The sequence below is a fragment of the Stegostoma tigrinum genome, chromosome 2 (genome assembly GCF_030684315.1).
Source record: "Stegostoma tigrinum isolate sSteTig4 chromosome 2, sSteTig4.hap1, whole genome shotgun sequence".
In the NCBI taxonomy this organism is placed as follows: domain Eukaryota; kingdom Metazoa; phylum Chordata; class Chondrichthyes; order Orectolobiformes; family Stegostomatidae; genus Stegostoma; species Stegostoma tigrinum.
This window is the reverse complement of record NC_081355.1, coordinates 8808369-8822746: the sequence shown is the minus strand read 5'-3', so window position 1 is coordinate 8822746 and position 14378 is coordinate 8808369. Positions and strand designations below refer to the sequence as shown.

General features: G+C 45.9%; 1 protein-coding gene across 3 annotated transcripts in view; it reads left to right on the top strand.

Annotated features, from left to right (window-relative positions):
* Positions 1–14378, top strand: part of ulk4 (unc-51 like kinase 4) — a 416752-nt gene that overhangs the window by 77859 nt on the left and 324515 nt on the right. For all 3 annotated transcript variants that reach the window (XM_059652139.1, XM_048563177.2, XM_059652146.1), the window contains one exon: positions 6513–6591. In XM_059652139.1, the coding sequence (XP_059508122.1) occupies positions 6513–6591 (79 nt within the window). The remainder of the gene's footprint in view (positions 1–6512; positions 6592–14378) is intronic.

Here is a 14378-nt window from a genome sequence, read left to right as displayed (position 1 = left end):
TGTCTCGGTGGAGGGGGCCTGGTCGGGCCTGCGGGACAGGAAGAAGCGGAGGGCCTTGAGGCCATCTCCATGCGGAATGCAGGTGTACAGGGACTGGACGTCCATGGTGAATATCAGGTGTTGGGGGCCAGGGAATTGGAAGTCCTGGAGGAGGTGGAGGGCGTGGGTGGTGTCACGGACATAGGTGGGGAGTTCCTGGACCAAAGGGGAGAAAATGGAGTCCAGATAGGTGGAGATGAGTTCGGTGGGGCAGGAGCAGGCTGAGACGATGGGTCGACCAGGGCAGGCAGGTTTGTGGATTTTGGGAAGGAGATAGAAACGGGCCGTGCGGGGTTGGGGAACAATGAGGTTGGAGGCTGTGGGTGGGAGGTCCCCTGAGGTGATGAGGTCATGAATGGTGTTGGAGATGATGGTTTGGTGCTCGGGTGTGGGGTCATGATCGAGGAGGCGGTAGGAGGTGGTGTCGGAGAGTTGGCGTCTGGCCTCGGCGATGTAGAGGTCAGTACGCCATACTACCACTGCGCCACCCTTGTCTGCGGGTTTGATGGTGAGGTTAGGGTTGGAGCGGAGGGAGCGGAGGGCTGCCCGTTCTGCGGGGGAGAGGTTGGAGTGGGTGAGAGGGGTGGAGAGGTTGAGGCGGTTAATGTCTCGACGGCAGTTGGAGATGAAGAGGTCGAGGGAGGGTAGGAGGCCTGGGGGTGGTGTCCAGGAGGAGGACTTGTGTTGGAAGCGGGTGAAGGGGTCAGTGGAAGGAGGGTTGGGTTCCCGGTTGAAGAAGTAGGCATGCAGGCGAAGACGGCGGAAAAACTGCTCTATGTCCGACCGTGACTGGTATTCGTTGATGTGTGGTTGTAGGGGGACAAAGGTGAGCCCCTTGCTCAGGACTGACCGTTCGTCCTCAGTCAGTGGGAGGTCTGGGGGGATGGTGAAGATTCGGCAGGGCTCAGGGTGGCTGTCTCCTCTGGGGTTGCAGGCTGTGGAGGTTGTGGGCGGAGCGATGAGGTCGTCGGCCGTGGGCGGGGTTCCGTCGGCCGTGCACCTCCACAGCCTGCAACCCCAGAGGAGACAGCCACCCTGAGCCCTGCCGAATCTTCACCATCCCCCCAGACCTCCCACTGACTGAGGACGAACGGTCAGTCCTGAGCAAGGGGCTCACCTTTGTCCCCCTACAACCACACATCAACGAATACCAGTCACGGTCGGACATAGAGCAGTTTTTCCGCCGTCTTCGCCTGCATGCCTACTTCTTCAACCGGGAACCCAACCCTCCTTCCACTGACCCCTTCACCCGCTTCCAACACAAGTCCTCCTCCTGGACACCACCCCCAGGCCTCCTACCCTCCCTCGACCTCTTCATCTCCAACTGCCGTCGAGACATTAACCGCCTCAACCTCTCCACCCCTCTCACCCACTCCAACCTCTCCCCCGCAGAACGGGCAGCCCTCCGCTCCCTCCGCTCCAACCCTAACCTCACCATCAAACCCGCAGACAAGGGTGGCGCAGTGGTAGTATGGCGTACTGACCTCTACATCGCCGAGGCCAGACGCCAACTCTCCGACACCACCTCCTACCGCCTCCTCGATCATGACCCCACACCCGAGCACCAAACCATCATCTCCAACACCATTCATGACCTCATCACCTCAGGGGACCTCCCACCCACAGCCTCCAACCTCATTGTTCCCCAACCCCGCACGGCCCGTTTCTATCTCCTTCCCAAAATCCACAAACCTGCCTGCCCTGGTCGACCCATCGTCTCAGCCTGCTCCTGCCCCACCGAACTCATCTCCACCTATCTGGACTCCATTTTCTCCCCTTTGGTCCAGGAACTCCCCACCTATGTCCGTGACACCACCCACGCCCTCCACCTCCTCCAGGACTTCCAATTCCCTGGCCCCCAACACCTGATATTCACCATGGACGTCCAGTCCCTGTACACCTGCATTCCGCATGGAGATGGCCTCAAGGCCCTCCGCTTCTTCCTGTCCCGCAGGCCCGACCAGGCCCCCTCCACCGACACTCTCATCCGCCTAGCGGAACTCGTCCTCACACTCAACAACTTCTCTTTTGACTCCTCCCACTTCCTACAGACTAAGGGGGTGGCCATGGGCACCCGCATGGGCCCCAGCTATGCCTGCCTCTTTGTAGGTTACGTGGAACAGTCCATCTTCCGCACCTACACAGGCCCCAAACCCCACCTCTTCCTCCGGTACATTGATGACTGTATCGGCGCCGCCTCTTGCTCCCCAGAGGAGCTCGAACAGTTCATCCAGTTCACCAACACCTTCCACCCCAACCTTCAGTTCACCTGGGCCATCTCCAGCACATCCCTCACCTTCCTGGACCTCTCAGTCTCCATCTCAGGCAACCAGCTTGTAACTGATGTCCATTTCAAGCCCACCGACTCCCACAGCTACCTAGAATACACCTCCTCCCACCCACCCTCCTGCAAAAATTCCATCCCCTATTCCCAATTCCTCCGCCTCCGCCGCATCTGCTCCCACGATAAGACATTCCACTCCCGCACATCCCAGATGTCCAAGTTCTTTAAGGACCGCAACTTCCCCCCCCCACGGTGATTGAGAACGCCCTTGACCGCGTCTCCCGCATTTCCCGCGACACATCCCTCACACCCCGCCCCCGCCACAACCGCCCCAAGAGGATCCCCCTCGTTCTCACACACCACCCTACCAACCTCCGGATACAACGCATTATCCTCCGACACTTCCGCCATTTACAATCCGACCCCACCACCCAAGACATTTTTCCATCCCCACCCCTGTCTGCTTTCCGGAGAGACCACTCTCTCCGTGACTCCCTTGTTCGCTCCACACTGCCCTCCAACCCCACCACACCCGGCACCTTCCCCTGCAACCGCAGGAAATGCTACACTTGTCCCCACACCTCCTCCCTCACCCCCATCCCAGGCCCCAAGACGACATTCCACATTAAGCAGAGGTTCACCTGCACATCTGCCAATGTGGTATACTGCATCCACTGTACCCGGTGCGGCTTTCTCTACATTGGGAAACCAAGCGGAGGCTTGGGGACCGCTTTGCAGAACACCTCCGCTCAGTTCGCAACAAACAACTGCACCTCCCAGTCGCAAACCATTTCCACTCCCCCTCCCATTCTCTTGATGACATGTCCATCATGGGCCTCCTGCACTGCCACAATGATGCCACCCGAAGGTTGCAGGAACAGCAACTCATATTCCGCCTGGGAACCCTGCAGCCATATGGTATCAATGTGGACTTCACCAGTTTCAAAATCTCCCCTTCCCCCACTGCATCCCTAAACCAGCCTAGTTCATCCCCTCCCCCCACTGCACCACACAACCAGCCCAGCTCTTCCCCCCCACCCACTGCATCCCAAAACCAGTCCAACCTGTCTCTGCCTCCCTAACCGGTTCTTCCTCTCACCCATCCCTTCCTCCCACCCCAAGCCGCACCCCCAGCTACCTACTAACCTCATCCCACCTCCTTGACCTGTCCGTCTTCCCTGGACTGACCTATCCCCTCCCTACCTCCCCACCTACACCCTCTCCACCTATCTTCTTTACTCTCCATCTTCGGTCCGCCTCCCCCTCTCTCCCTATTTATTCCAGTTCCCTCCCCCCATCCCCCTCTCTGATGAAGGGTCTAGGCCCGAAACGTCAGCTTTTGTGCTCCTGAGATGCTGCTTGGCCTGCTGTGTTCATCCAGCCTCACATTTTATTATCTTGGATACATCCGTGTTTACGGTAGGCTAAAGAAGAGTTAGATGTAATCTTTCTAAGGCACTCAAAATCTGAAAAGTAGTAGAACTTTTTTGACCTAGATTTTCCCAAGAGTTGGAAGGAGTTTGGAGCCATTTACAAATGCAGACATTCAAAGTAGTCACTTTCTCTTTGGGTATTGCTGTTGGAAGGAGTTTGATTATTTGTAGTATGAGTATTAATTTACCAGTTCTGGTGCACCCCCCACTTATAGAGATGCCCAGAGCACTTTGCAGGGGTGTGGACACTGAGCATGATGAAGGAAGAGAGGACAGACATGAAAAAGTATGTCAAAAGCTGAATTGCTGAGATTGGACTTTAGGAGGCTTTTGAAACCATTGAGGGAGTTGACGAGTTGGATGTGTTGAGGAAAGGTGTTAATTTTTATTTAAGGAGTGAATTTATTTTAATTTTCCATATGGAAGTGACCAGAGGGACTCAATTAATTATCCTGGACAGTTTCAGATCAAACCATAAAAATTTCTAAAACAGGGTGATGTCAAAATTGGAGTAACCCAGCATTCAATTCAATTGAAAACAAGAACTAGGAGCAGAAGTAGGTCATCTGGCCCGTCGAGCCTGCCCTGCCATTTAATAAGATCATGACTGATCTTTGAGATTCAGCTCCACTTACCCGCCCACTCACCATAACCCTTAATTCCATTACTATTCAAAAAATTATCTAGCCTTGCCTTAAAAACATTCAGTGAGGTAGCTTCAACCACTTCACTGGGCAGGGGATTCCACAGATTCACAACCCTTTGGGTGAAGAAGTTCCTCCTGACCTCAGTGCTACATCTTCTTCCCTTTATTTTGACGAAATGCCCTCTAGTACTAGTTTCACCTGCTAGCGGAAACAACCTCCCTGCCTCCACTTTATCTATTCCCTTCGTAATCTTATATGTTTCTATAAGATCTCCCCTCATTCTTCTGAATTCCAGTGAGTATAATCCCAGTCTACTCAGCCTGTCCTCATAATGCAACCCTCTCAACTCTGGAATCAACCAAGTGAATCTCCTCTGTATCCCCTCCAGCGCTAGTGTATCTTTTCTCAAATAAATAGACCAAAACTGCACACAGTTCTCCAGATGTGACCTCACCAGGACCCTATACAGCTGCAGCATAGCCTCCCTGTTTTTAAACTCCATCCCTTGAGCAATGGCAGACAAAATTCCATTTGCCTTTTTAATCACCTGCTGCACCTGCAATCCCACCTTCAGCGAAAATGCACAAGGACACCCAAGTCCCTTTGCACAGCAGCGTGCTGCAATTTTTTACCATTTGAAAAACATAGTCCATTTTGCTGTTATTCTTGTCAAAATGAATGACCTCACACTTATCAACATTGTACTCCATCTGCCAGACCTTTGCCCACTCACTTAGACTATCTATATCCCTCTGCAGACTTTCAGTGTCTTCTGCACACTTTGCTGTACCACTCACCTTAGTGTCATCTGCAAATTTTGACATGCCACACTTAGTCCCCAACTCCAAATCATCTGTGTAAATTGTAAACAATTGAGGACCCAACACTGATCCCTGAGGCATATCAGTAGTCACTGACTGCCAACCAGAAAAACACCTACTCTTTGCTTTCTACCGGTCAACCAATCCTCTATCCGTGCCAATACATTACCTGTAATACCGTGCAACTTTATCTTATGTAGCAGCCTTTGGTGTAGCGCCTTGTGAAATGCCTTCTGGAAATCCAGATACACCACATCAACAGGTTTCCCATTGTCCACTGTGCAAGTAATGCCCTCAAAGAATTCCACCAAATTAATTAAACATGACGTATCCTGCATGAACCCATGCTGGGTGTTCCCAATGGGACAATTTATATCCAGACGTCTTGCTATTTCTTCCTTAATAGATTCAAGCATTTTCCCCACTACTGAAGTTAAGCTCACTGGCCTGTAGTGACCTGCTTTTTGTCTACCTCCTTTTTTAAACAGTGGCGTCACATTCGCTGTTTTCCAATCTGCAGGAACCACCCCAGAGTCCAGTGAATTTTGGTAAATAATTACTAGTGCATTTGCCATTTCTCCCATCACCTCTTTTAGTACCCTGGGATGCATTTCATCAGGGCTCAGCCAGGAGATGGCAGTCATAATTTGCAGTTGAAAGGTCTATGTATTTAATTTTTTTGCATCAGGTATAGTTTTATAGTATCATGTCTGAGTCAGGACAGTCTCAATGTCAAGAATTTTTTGAGACATCACTTGCAGTACTATGTTTTACTGTCATTTGTCGACAACTCCGGTAATATTTTCTGAACTTATATTCCATTTTGGCTCTTGAAATTTGACAAGTAACATTGGCCTAATACAGGCAGGCTGTAAAAATAACTCCAGAATTATTATGCTAAAAGCTGCAGTTAAATGCAAAAATATTTTGAAACCAAAATGACAAAAATAAAACGAATAGCAAAAAGATCAGTTTGAATCCTTCCTGCCAGACATTACCACATCTAAAAATTGGTGGCCCAAAATTATTTTCTGTAGTTATATGGTGTTCTTCAGAAAATGAACTAATTTAGTACATGTCATGACTTTTCAGTATGTCTCGTTATTTTGACTTACTCTGATTAAACTAAATGCATGGAAAATGCAAGTAAGTCAAAGTTACTGGAGGTGCTTTTGTTTTCCGGTTGGAAATAAGAAAAAAAAATGATATAAGCCGATGTCAGAGGCAACATTGCTAGTATGATTTCATTCTGAATTCAGTGAAATAACACCCATTCTCTCATTTTCAGTCGTGCCAAAGTGATTCGTCTGATTGGCTTACTGGCGTGCCACACAACTGAACTGAAGGATGATGTACCCATCGCAGAAGTAAGAAAGTTTATTTTCAATGTAGGACAGTGCAAGTGTACATCAGCTCCTAATTTAATAAAACTCAATTTCATATCTCAGAGCTTAACAGGGCACACTTCTGAGTTGAGAATAGGTAATTGGACTGATTGCAACTTTCCAGCTTTATACATTTCCAATCCTAGACTTGTTTTACGTTGTTCTTCACTTGCCCTGTAAATCCCGGAACATAGTTCAGGAGGAAAGTTGTGCTGCTGTATAAGTATCATCAAGCAACTATGCATCCAGCTATGACAGCATTTTTCTTGTGCTAGTTTAGACTAATTTAGACTCATTTTTACGTGCACACAAATAATTAACTAGCTTGTCTTAAACAGAAAAAGATTTGAAATTAAATAATTTAGATATAATCATTTGCAAGACAATAGACAATAGGTGCAGGAGTAGGCCATTCGGCCCTTCGAGCCAGCACCACCATTCGTTATGATCATGGCTAATCATCCACAATCAGTATCCTGTTCCTGCCTTATCCCCATAACCCTTGATTCCACTAACTTTAAGAGTTCTATCCATCTCTTTCTTGAAAGTATCCAGAGACTTGGCCTCCCACTGCTTCTGGGGCAGAGCATTCCATATATCCACCACTCTCTGGGTGAAGAAGTTTCTCCTCAACTCTGTTCTAAATGGCCTACCCCTTATTTTTAAACTGTCCCCTCTGGTTCTGGACTCCCCCATCAACGGAAACATGCTTCCTGCCTCCAGAGTGCCCAATCTTTTAAATATCTTATACGCCTCAATCAGATCCCCTCTCATCCTCCTAAACTCAAGTGTATACAAGTCCAGTCGCTCCAATCTTTCAACATATGATAGTCCCGCCATTCTGGGAATTGACCTTGTGAACCTAGCTGCACTCCCCCAATAGCCAGAATATCCTTCCTCAAATATGGAGACCAAAACTGCACACACTACTCCCAGGTATGGTCTCACCAGGGCCCTGTACAGCTGCAGACAGACCTCTTTGCTCCTATGCTCAATTCCCCTTGTTATGAAGGCCAGCATGCCATTAGCTTTCTTCACTGCCTGCTGTACCTGCATGCTTGCTTTCATTGACTGATGTACAAGAACACCCAGATCTCATTGTACTTTCCCTTTACATAACTTGACTCCATTTAAATAGTAATCTGCCTTCCTGTTCTTTCCACCAGAGTGGATAACCTCATATTTATCCACATTAAACTGTATCTGCCATGCATCCATCCACTCACCTAGCCTGTCCAAGTCACCCTGTATTCTCATAACATCCTCCTCACATTTAACCCTGCCACCCAGCTTTGTGTCATCAGCAAAATTGCTAATATTACTTTTAATGCCTTCATCTATATCATTAAAGTATAATTGGAAGCGTAGAATTCAAAACTAGTGAGGGATATCTTTATTATCTGGACTGGAGAGAGCGTTGATGCAGCGAGATGCATGAATGTGCTGACTGAGTTGATGGATTGGTAATTTTCTGCTGTAAATGGCCAAATACATTGTAAGTAATACCTTAAAATAAATAATGTTTCTGGTGACATTTATGCTTCATTGATCAAATGTATGCAATGTGATTATTCACAGCATTGACATTTCAGTTTGCCAAGAGCTCAATTCCTTTAAGAAGCTTTCATTTACTTAACCCAAAAGCTAATGTTTCTCAACTGGTAATTTAATATTTTGCAATCCACAGGCTGTCAGATGAAATGACTCTTTCACTTAGTGTGGATGACAGTAATGCATACATATCTGTTACATCCTCAGTTGTTAACACAGCAATCTGTAATTTCTTGGAATCTTTTGATGTAATTACGGTGCAAAAGTGAATTAGCAGCATTTTTCTTCTGTCAAAATTTGCACGTAACTGATTAACGCAGTTTAATGTCAAATCATCGCAATGCAAAAATTTTCTCAATTGATTGCGCACTGTTAGTTATGACTGCCGAAGTCCCTATTGCTTACTTATATAGATCTGCCTCCATGCAGAAGATTACCTTGGAGAGTTACCTGCACTTACAGCAATAATGCCCTGTTTGCATTTGAGCCACTAAAGATATCCAAGACCCCAGGGTCACACAATATTGGCATAATTGACGGAGAAACTAATATTCCACAAATGGGAAGTTTCAGTTCTTTTTTGGGATGATGTACTTTTGTCTTTCTGTTTTGCAAATGATTAACCATACAAGCTTTTTCTGAAATAATGAATTTGAAAACTAAAATAGTTTTAATGATCATCCCAAAATTGTTGCTTTTGACCGAGAGATTTAAACACTTTTACACATTGGGGCGCAAAATTATTTAAAAGAGTAGTTTGTGATCACAATTTGTAGGATCCAAAGCATACTTCATAAATCAATATGTGTGTAAATATATTATATTCGAAGAGCTTTGGCCATAATGTTTCATTCTCATGCTTCCTAAATAACTGAAAAGAAACTTCAGAGTTCTTCAAATAATTGACTTTTTGTTAAATGTGATGTGTTGAAGTAAAAATTGATGTATTGAAAATATAAATCAACAAAATCAAATACTGAGTCATGTTTGTTAATGCAAGTATCTACGCTTTTAGATAAAACTATATGATACAATGGAACTTGCTATATAAATCTGTGTTTTACTCTCCAAAATTTGTTGCACTTAGCAGGGATTCATGATTAATTAACAGTAAAGTTGAATTAATTGCCAAGTTTAATTATTTAGAGAAACATATGCTGAAGTAAAAATGCTACGATTCATGTAGAGATAACAAGGTGTAGAGCTGGATGAACACAGCAGGCCAAGCAGCATCAGAGGAGCAGGAAGCCTGATGTTTCGGGCCTAGACCCTCCTTCTGAAGAAGGGTCTAGACCCAAAACGTCAGCCTCCCTGCTCCTCTGATGCTGCCTGGCCTACTGTGTTCATCCAGCTCTACACCTTGTTATCTCAGATTCTCCAGCATCTGCAGTTCCCTATATCTCAGTACCATTCATCTATGTAGTTTGGGTGGACTTTAATAATATGAGACTAACACAATCACAGATGTTTATCAGCACACTAATTGGTGTAACTTTCACTATCACTTCTGTGCAGGTATAATCCTGTGATTTTCAGGTCAATATGAATTCATTTGGGGTCTTCCACATTAAGGATCCTATATCGATATTATTGTTGTGCTCATCTTGGATTTAAGCTTTTGGTGATGTCAAAGTTCACAGTTTGCAGCAGTTGATCACTAATTTTGGTTGTCATCTTTGCATGTTTAGTCTTAACTTGGGAACACTTGAGTGAAATTCCTCTGTGCCTTTGATCTTAACAACATATTGAGATGACTATCAAGCAGTGCTCCTCATAAAATATTCACATAATCACAACAGAATTAGGGTTGGCATAGAGGGAAAACCTTTGCCTGATAAAGTGTGTAATCCTTGTATACAATCTCAATAATTCTGTAACAAACTGAGGACTAAAATACTCGTGACTGAGAATTATTTTTACACAAACAACGTGGTTATCATTGTCCTTATTGCTGTGTAGACTTTCTATGTGGTAGATAGACTAACTATACTTCATACTGAAAATGATGTAGGAAGACTGGAGTACACTTAGTTCGACAATTCGGGAATTCATCATCGATATAGTCAACTTGACTGCAGGGATCATCCATCCAAGATAAATGCCCATATCCATTGCTGAAAAGTTCTAATCATGGATTGTAACTTTGCACTTCAGATAGATTTGTCTGGAGCAGTCTTATATATTGCTTCATGTTTTCTTTGTGCTGATTGCAAAGTTGAAGTTGTTGCTTGTGTTTGGAAACAGCTGCTGGTGTGCAGTTATCGGCGAACAGAATATGAGAAAATATGACTTCAGGGATCTTTGTCTTTATCTAGAGTCTTCTCAGATTGGGCAAGTTCTTGGCCTTGCAAAATCTGATTTTTAAAACTGGATAACTAACATGAATTGTTTGATGGACAAAACAAAAATGTGTGTTGATGCAAGCACAGATTAATGACTGGAAATGGATCAAAAGACTCCTCATCATTGAGGGGCATTCCAATTCTGAACCTGCAAACCATTGTGATGCATTTCCCAGGGCAGCTGGATTCTCTTAACTTTTTCCAAAGGATCTTACAATCCTGTATCCAAGGCCTTGGTCAGGTCAACAGTCTTGATGTAGGGGGTCCTGACGTGTTCTTGACATTTCTCCTGGCACTGTCTAACTGCAAACACCATTTTAGTGGTTGCTTAGCCTCTTCTGAAACCACATTGACTCTGCAGCAGATCCTGATCGAGATGTTACACTAAGTGATCTAGAAGGAATCTGATAAAGAATTGCTGGCAATGGAGGGAAGTGAGATTAGTTATGGAAAAATTGATGCGTTCCTTTTCACTTGCACAGCTGTACGATGAAGGCACCCTTGTATTCTTGTGGGATGGTTCCTGCTCCCATGTCGACTGATAGAGCTCAGTGAGCTTCATGACCAGGCATTGGCCTGCCAACTTGTGGACATCACCTTAATTAGTGTCAGCTCTGAACTTTGCCGTAAGACAGTGGTTTGACCGCTTTGTCATTTCTAAGCCTGTGGGAGCATCTCCCAGAGACCAGTTGAATGCAACCAGTGGCAGATTATTGATTGATTCTTTATTGATGGATGAAGACTGATTAATGATGTATTTAAAGTCTTTTACTCATCTTTCTAGAATTTAAGTGTTTTCTCTGAGTAGCATTAACCTGTTGTCACTGAGGATTGGTAAAGAATCAGTCATCTGAATCCTGTAGACAGATTTCAGAGCATAGTAGAATCTCTGACAGTCTTTGCATTGTATATATGATTCAAACCAGTCTGCTTTCTAATTCAGTGATGATGGGAACTGCAGATGATGGAGAATCCAAGATAATAAAATATGAGGCGGATGAACACAGCAGGCCCAGCAGCATCTCAGGAGCACAAAAGCTGACGTTTCGGGCCTAGACCCTTCATCAGAGAGGGGGATGGGGTGAGGGTTCTGGAATAAATAGGGAGAGAGGGGGAGGCGGACCGAAGATGGGAGAAAAGAAGATAGGTGGAGAGGAGAGTATAGGTGGGGAGCTGGGGGGTTATAGGTCAGTCCAGGGAAGACGGACAGGTCAAGGAGGTGGGATGAGGTTAGTAGGTAGGAGATGGAGGTGCGGCTTGGGGTGGGAGGAAGGGATGGGTGAGAGGAAGAACAGGTTAGGGAAGCAGAGACAGGTTAGACTGGTTTTGGGATGCAGTGGGTGGAGGGGAAGAGCTGGGCTGGTTGTGTGGTGCAGTGGGTGGAGGGGACGACCTGGGCTGGTTTAGGGATGCGGTGGGGGAAGGGGAGATTTTGAAGCTGGTGAAGTCGACATTGATACCATTGGGCTGCAGGGTTCCCAAGCGGAATATGAGTTGCTGCTCCTGCAACCTTCGGGTGGCATCATTGTGGCACTGCAGGAGGCCCATGATGGACATGTCATCTAAAGAATGGGAGGGGGAGTGGAAATGGTTTGCGACTGGGATGTGCAGTTTCTTATTGCGAACCGAGCAGGGGTGTTCTGCAAAGTGGTCCCCAAGCCTCCGCTTGGTTTCCCCAATGTAGAGGAAGCCACACCGGGTACAATGGATGCAGTATACCACATTGGCAGATGTGCAGGTGAACCTCTGCTTAATGTGGAAAGTCATCTTGGGGCCTGGAATGGGGGTGAGGGAGAAGGTGTGGAGGCAAGTGTAGCATTTCCTGCGGTTGCAGGGGAAGGTGCCGGGTGTGGTGGGGTTGGAGGGCAGTGTGGAGCGAACAAGGGAGTCATGGAGAGAGTGGTCTCTCCAGAAAGCAGACAAGGGCGGGGATGGAAAAATGTCTTGGGTAGTGAGGTCGGATTGTAGATGGCGGAAGTGTCGGAGGATGATGCGTTGTATCCGGAGGTTGGTGGAGTGGTGTGTGAGAACGAGGGGGATCCTCTTTGGGTGGTTGTGGCGGGGGCGGGGTGTGAGGGATGTGTTGCAGGAAATGCGGGAGACGCGGTCAAGGGCCTTCTCGACCACTATGGGGGGAAAGTTGCGGTCCTTGAAGAACTTGGACATCTGGGATGTGCGGGAGTGGAATGCCTCATTGTGAGAGCAGATGCGGCGAAGGCAGTGCCATTTCAAGCCCACCGACTCCCACAGCTACCTAGAATACACCTCCTCCCACCCACCCTCCTGCAAAAGTTCCATCCCCTAATCCCAATTCCTCTGCCTCTGCCGCATCTGCTCCCACGATGAGGCATTCCACTCCCGCACATCCCAGATGTGCGGGAGTCTCGGCCCGAAACGTCAGGTTTTGTGCTCCTGAGATGCTGCTGGGCCTGCTGTGTTCATCTAGCCTCACATTTTATTATCTTGCTTTCTAATTCAGCCAAGTGTTGTATATTATCCCTGAGCTTGCATTAAACAGTGTTGTGGATGTTTGAGTCATGACCAAGCATGGATACTGGTAAGGAAAACCCTGTGGAGATAATGTTTCTCCTCCACTAATGTTTGGAGTATCTCATTTTATTTGTTGAACCAGCCTTGATGCTCGTAAAAGGTTGGCCCAAGGTTCTTTAGAACAAGGGAGCACACTGTTCCAGAATGTCACCTGGTCGTCCTTTTATAAAGACTATTTTTAATGTATTTTTGATTATGAACTGAAATGGGAAAAGGACTGTTTTCTAATCAAGGATTGTACAAAGAATTCCTGCACATTTCAGAAGCAAGTTACCAAAACCCACTGTAAATGATGTTTAAGGTGTTGTTTTGTTCAATCAAGTTGGTTACGGAATGGCTGGCATTGGGGGTGTATACTACGTGAGATTCATCCAGTAATAAGTAGCTGTTTGGTCTATAGAATGGTGACTAGTTGTTGATGACAAAAGCCATTAGCCTGCTAACAACTATGTGATTGGCTCCTGGGATGTAAGTGCAAATGATACTTCCTTTGAACCCCCAGAAGAGAAGATCGCATGTCTCAGCAGTAGAAATACCTGAGACTTAAAAACGCATTTATTTTCCCTAATCAGTTGCTGTATTCTGTTGCTTTTAACCAATAAATCAGAGACTTTATAATCTATGAACCAGTTACTTTGTGCCTTCTGCGAAGAAGTGAAAGTGCTAAGAAAAGAGAGATTAAAGAACAGGGAGATTTGGCAAGCCAAAAGCATTTCAGCAAACCTTATGAACCAAGACCATTGAACGGCCATTGAACAATTTTATAAGGTGGTGAGAGTTTTAATTGGTAGAGTTATATGTAAACAATTCATATTTTTATCTAGATGTTCAGGACCTTATGTTTGTGTGGATCTAAATAGACAGGTTTCTTGTGTATTTTTTTAAAATCTTGAATTTTTGTGGCGACTCTGGGAACAGTAGGGCTTGATTTTCAGTGTGCTATCCCAGTGACATTTGGTGCAGTAAGTATCCATTTTCATTGTACACGTGATAACCATGTTTCTCTGATAGAGATTCTTTCATCACTGTCCATTTCAGCCTGTTCTTAACCTTGACATGAGAAACAGTCATAAATAGTTAGAAGATATATTGAAGCTGATGCCGTTCCCACTGCACTACTTTTAATCAGCTTAAGAGTTTCAATCTTCTTACCTTCTCAAGAGCCTTTCTGTGTGGAATGAGATACTTGAAGGGAAAGCTGTGATTTTTATAAATAAACAAATGCATATTGCTATACTATTCTACATGTAGTGCTCATATTTACATCAGAGCAGCTGAAAAATATCAGGCTGTAAGTATACGGAACTTCAGAGCTCAAGATCTGAC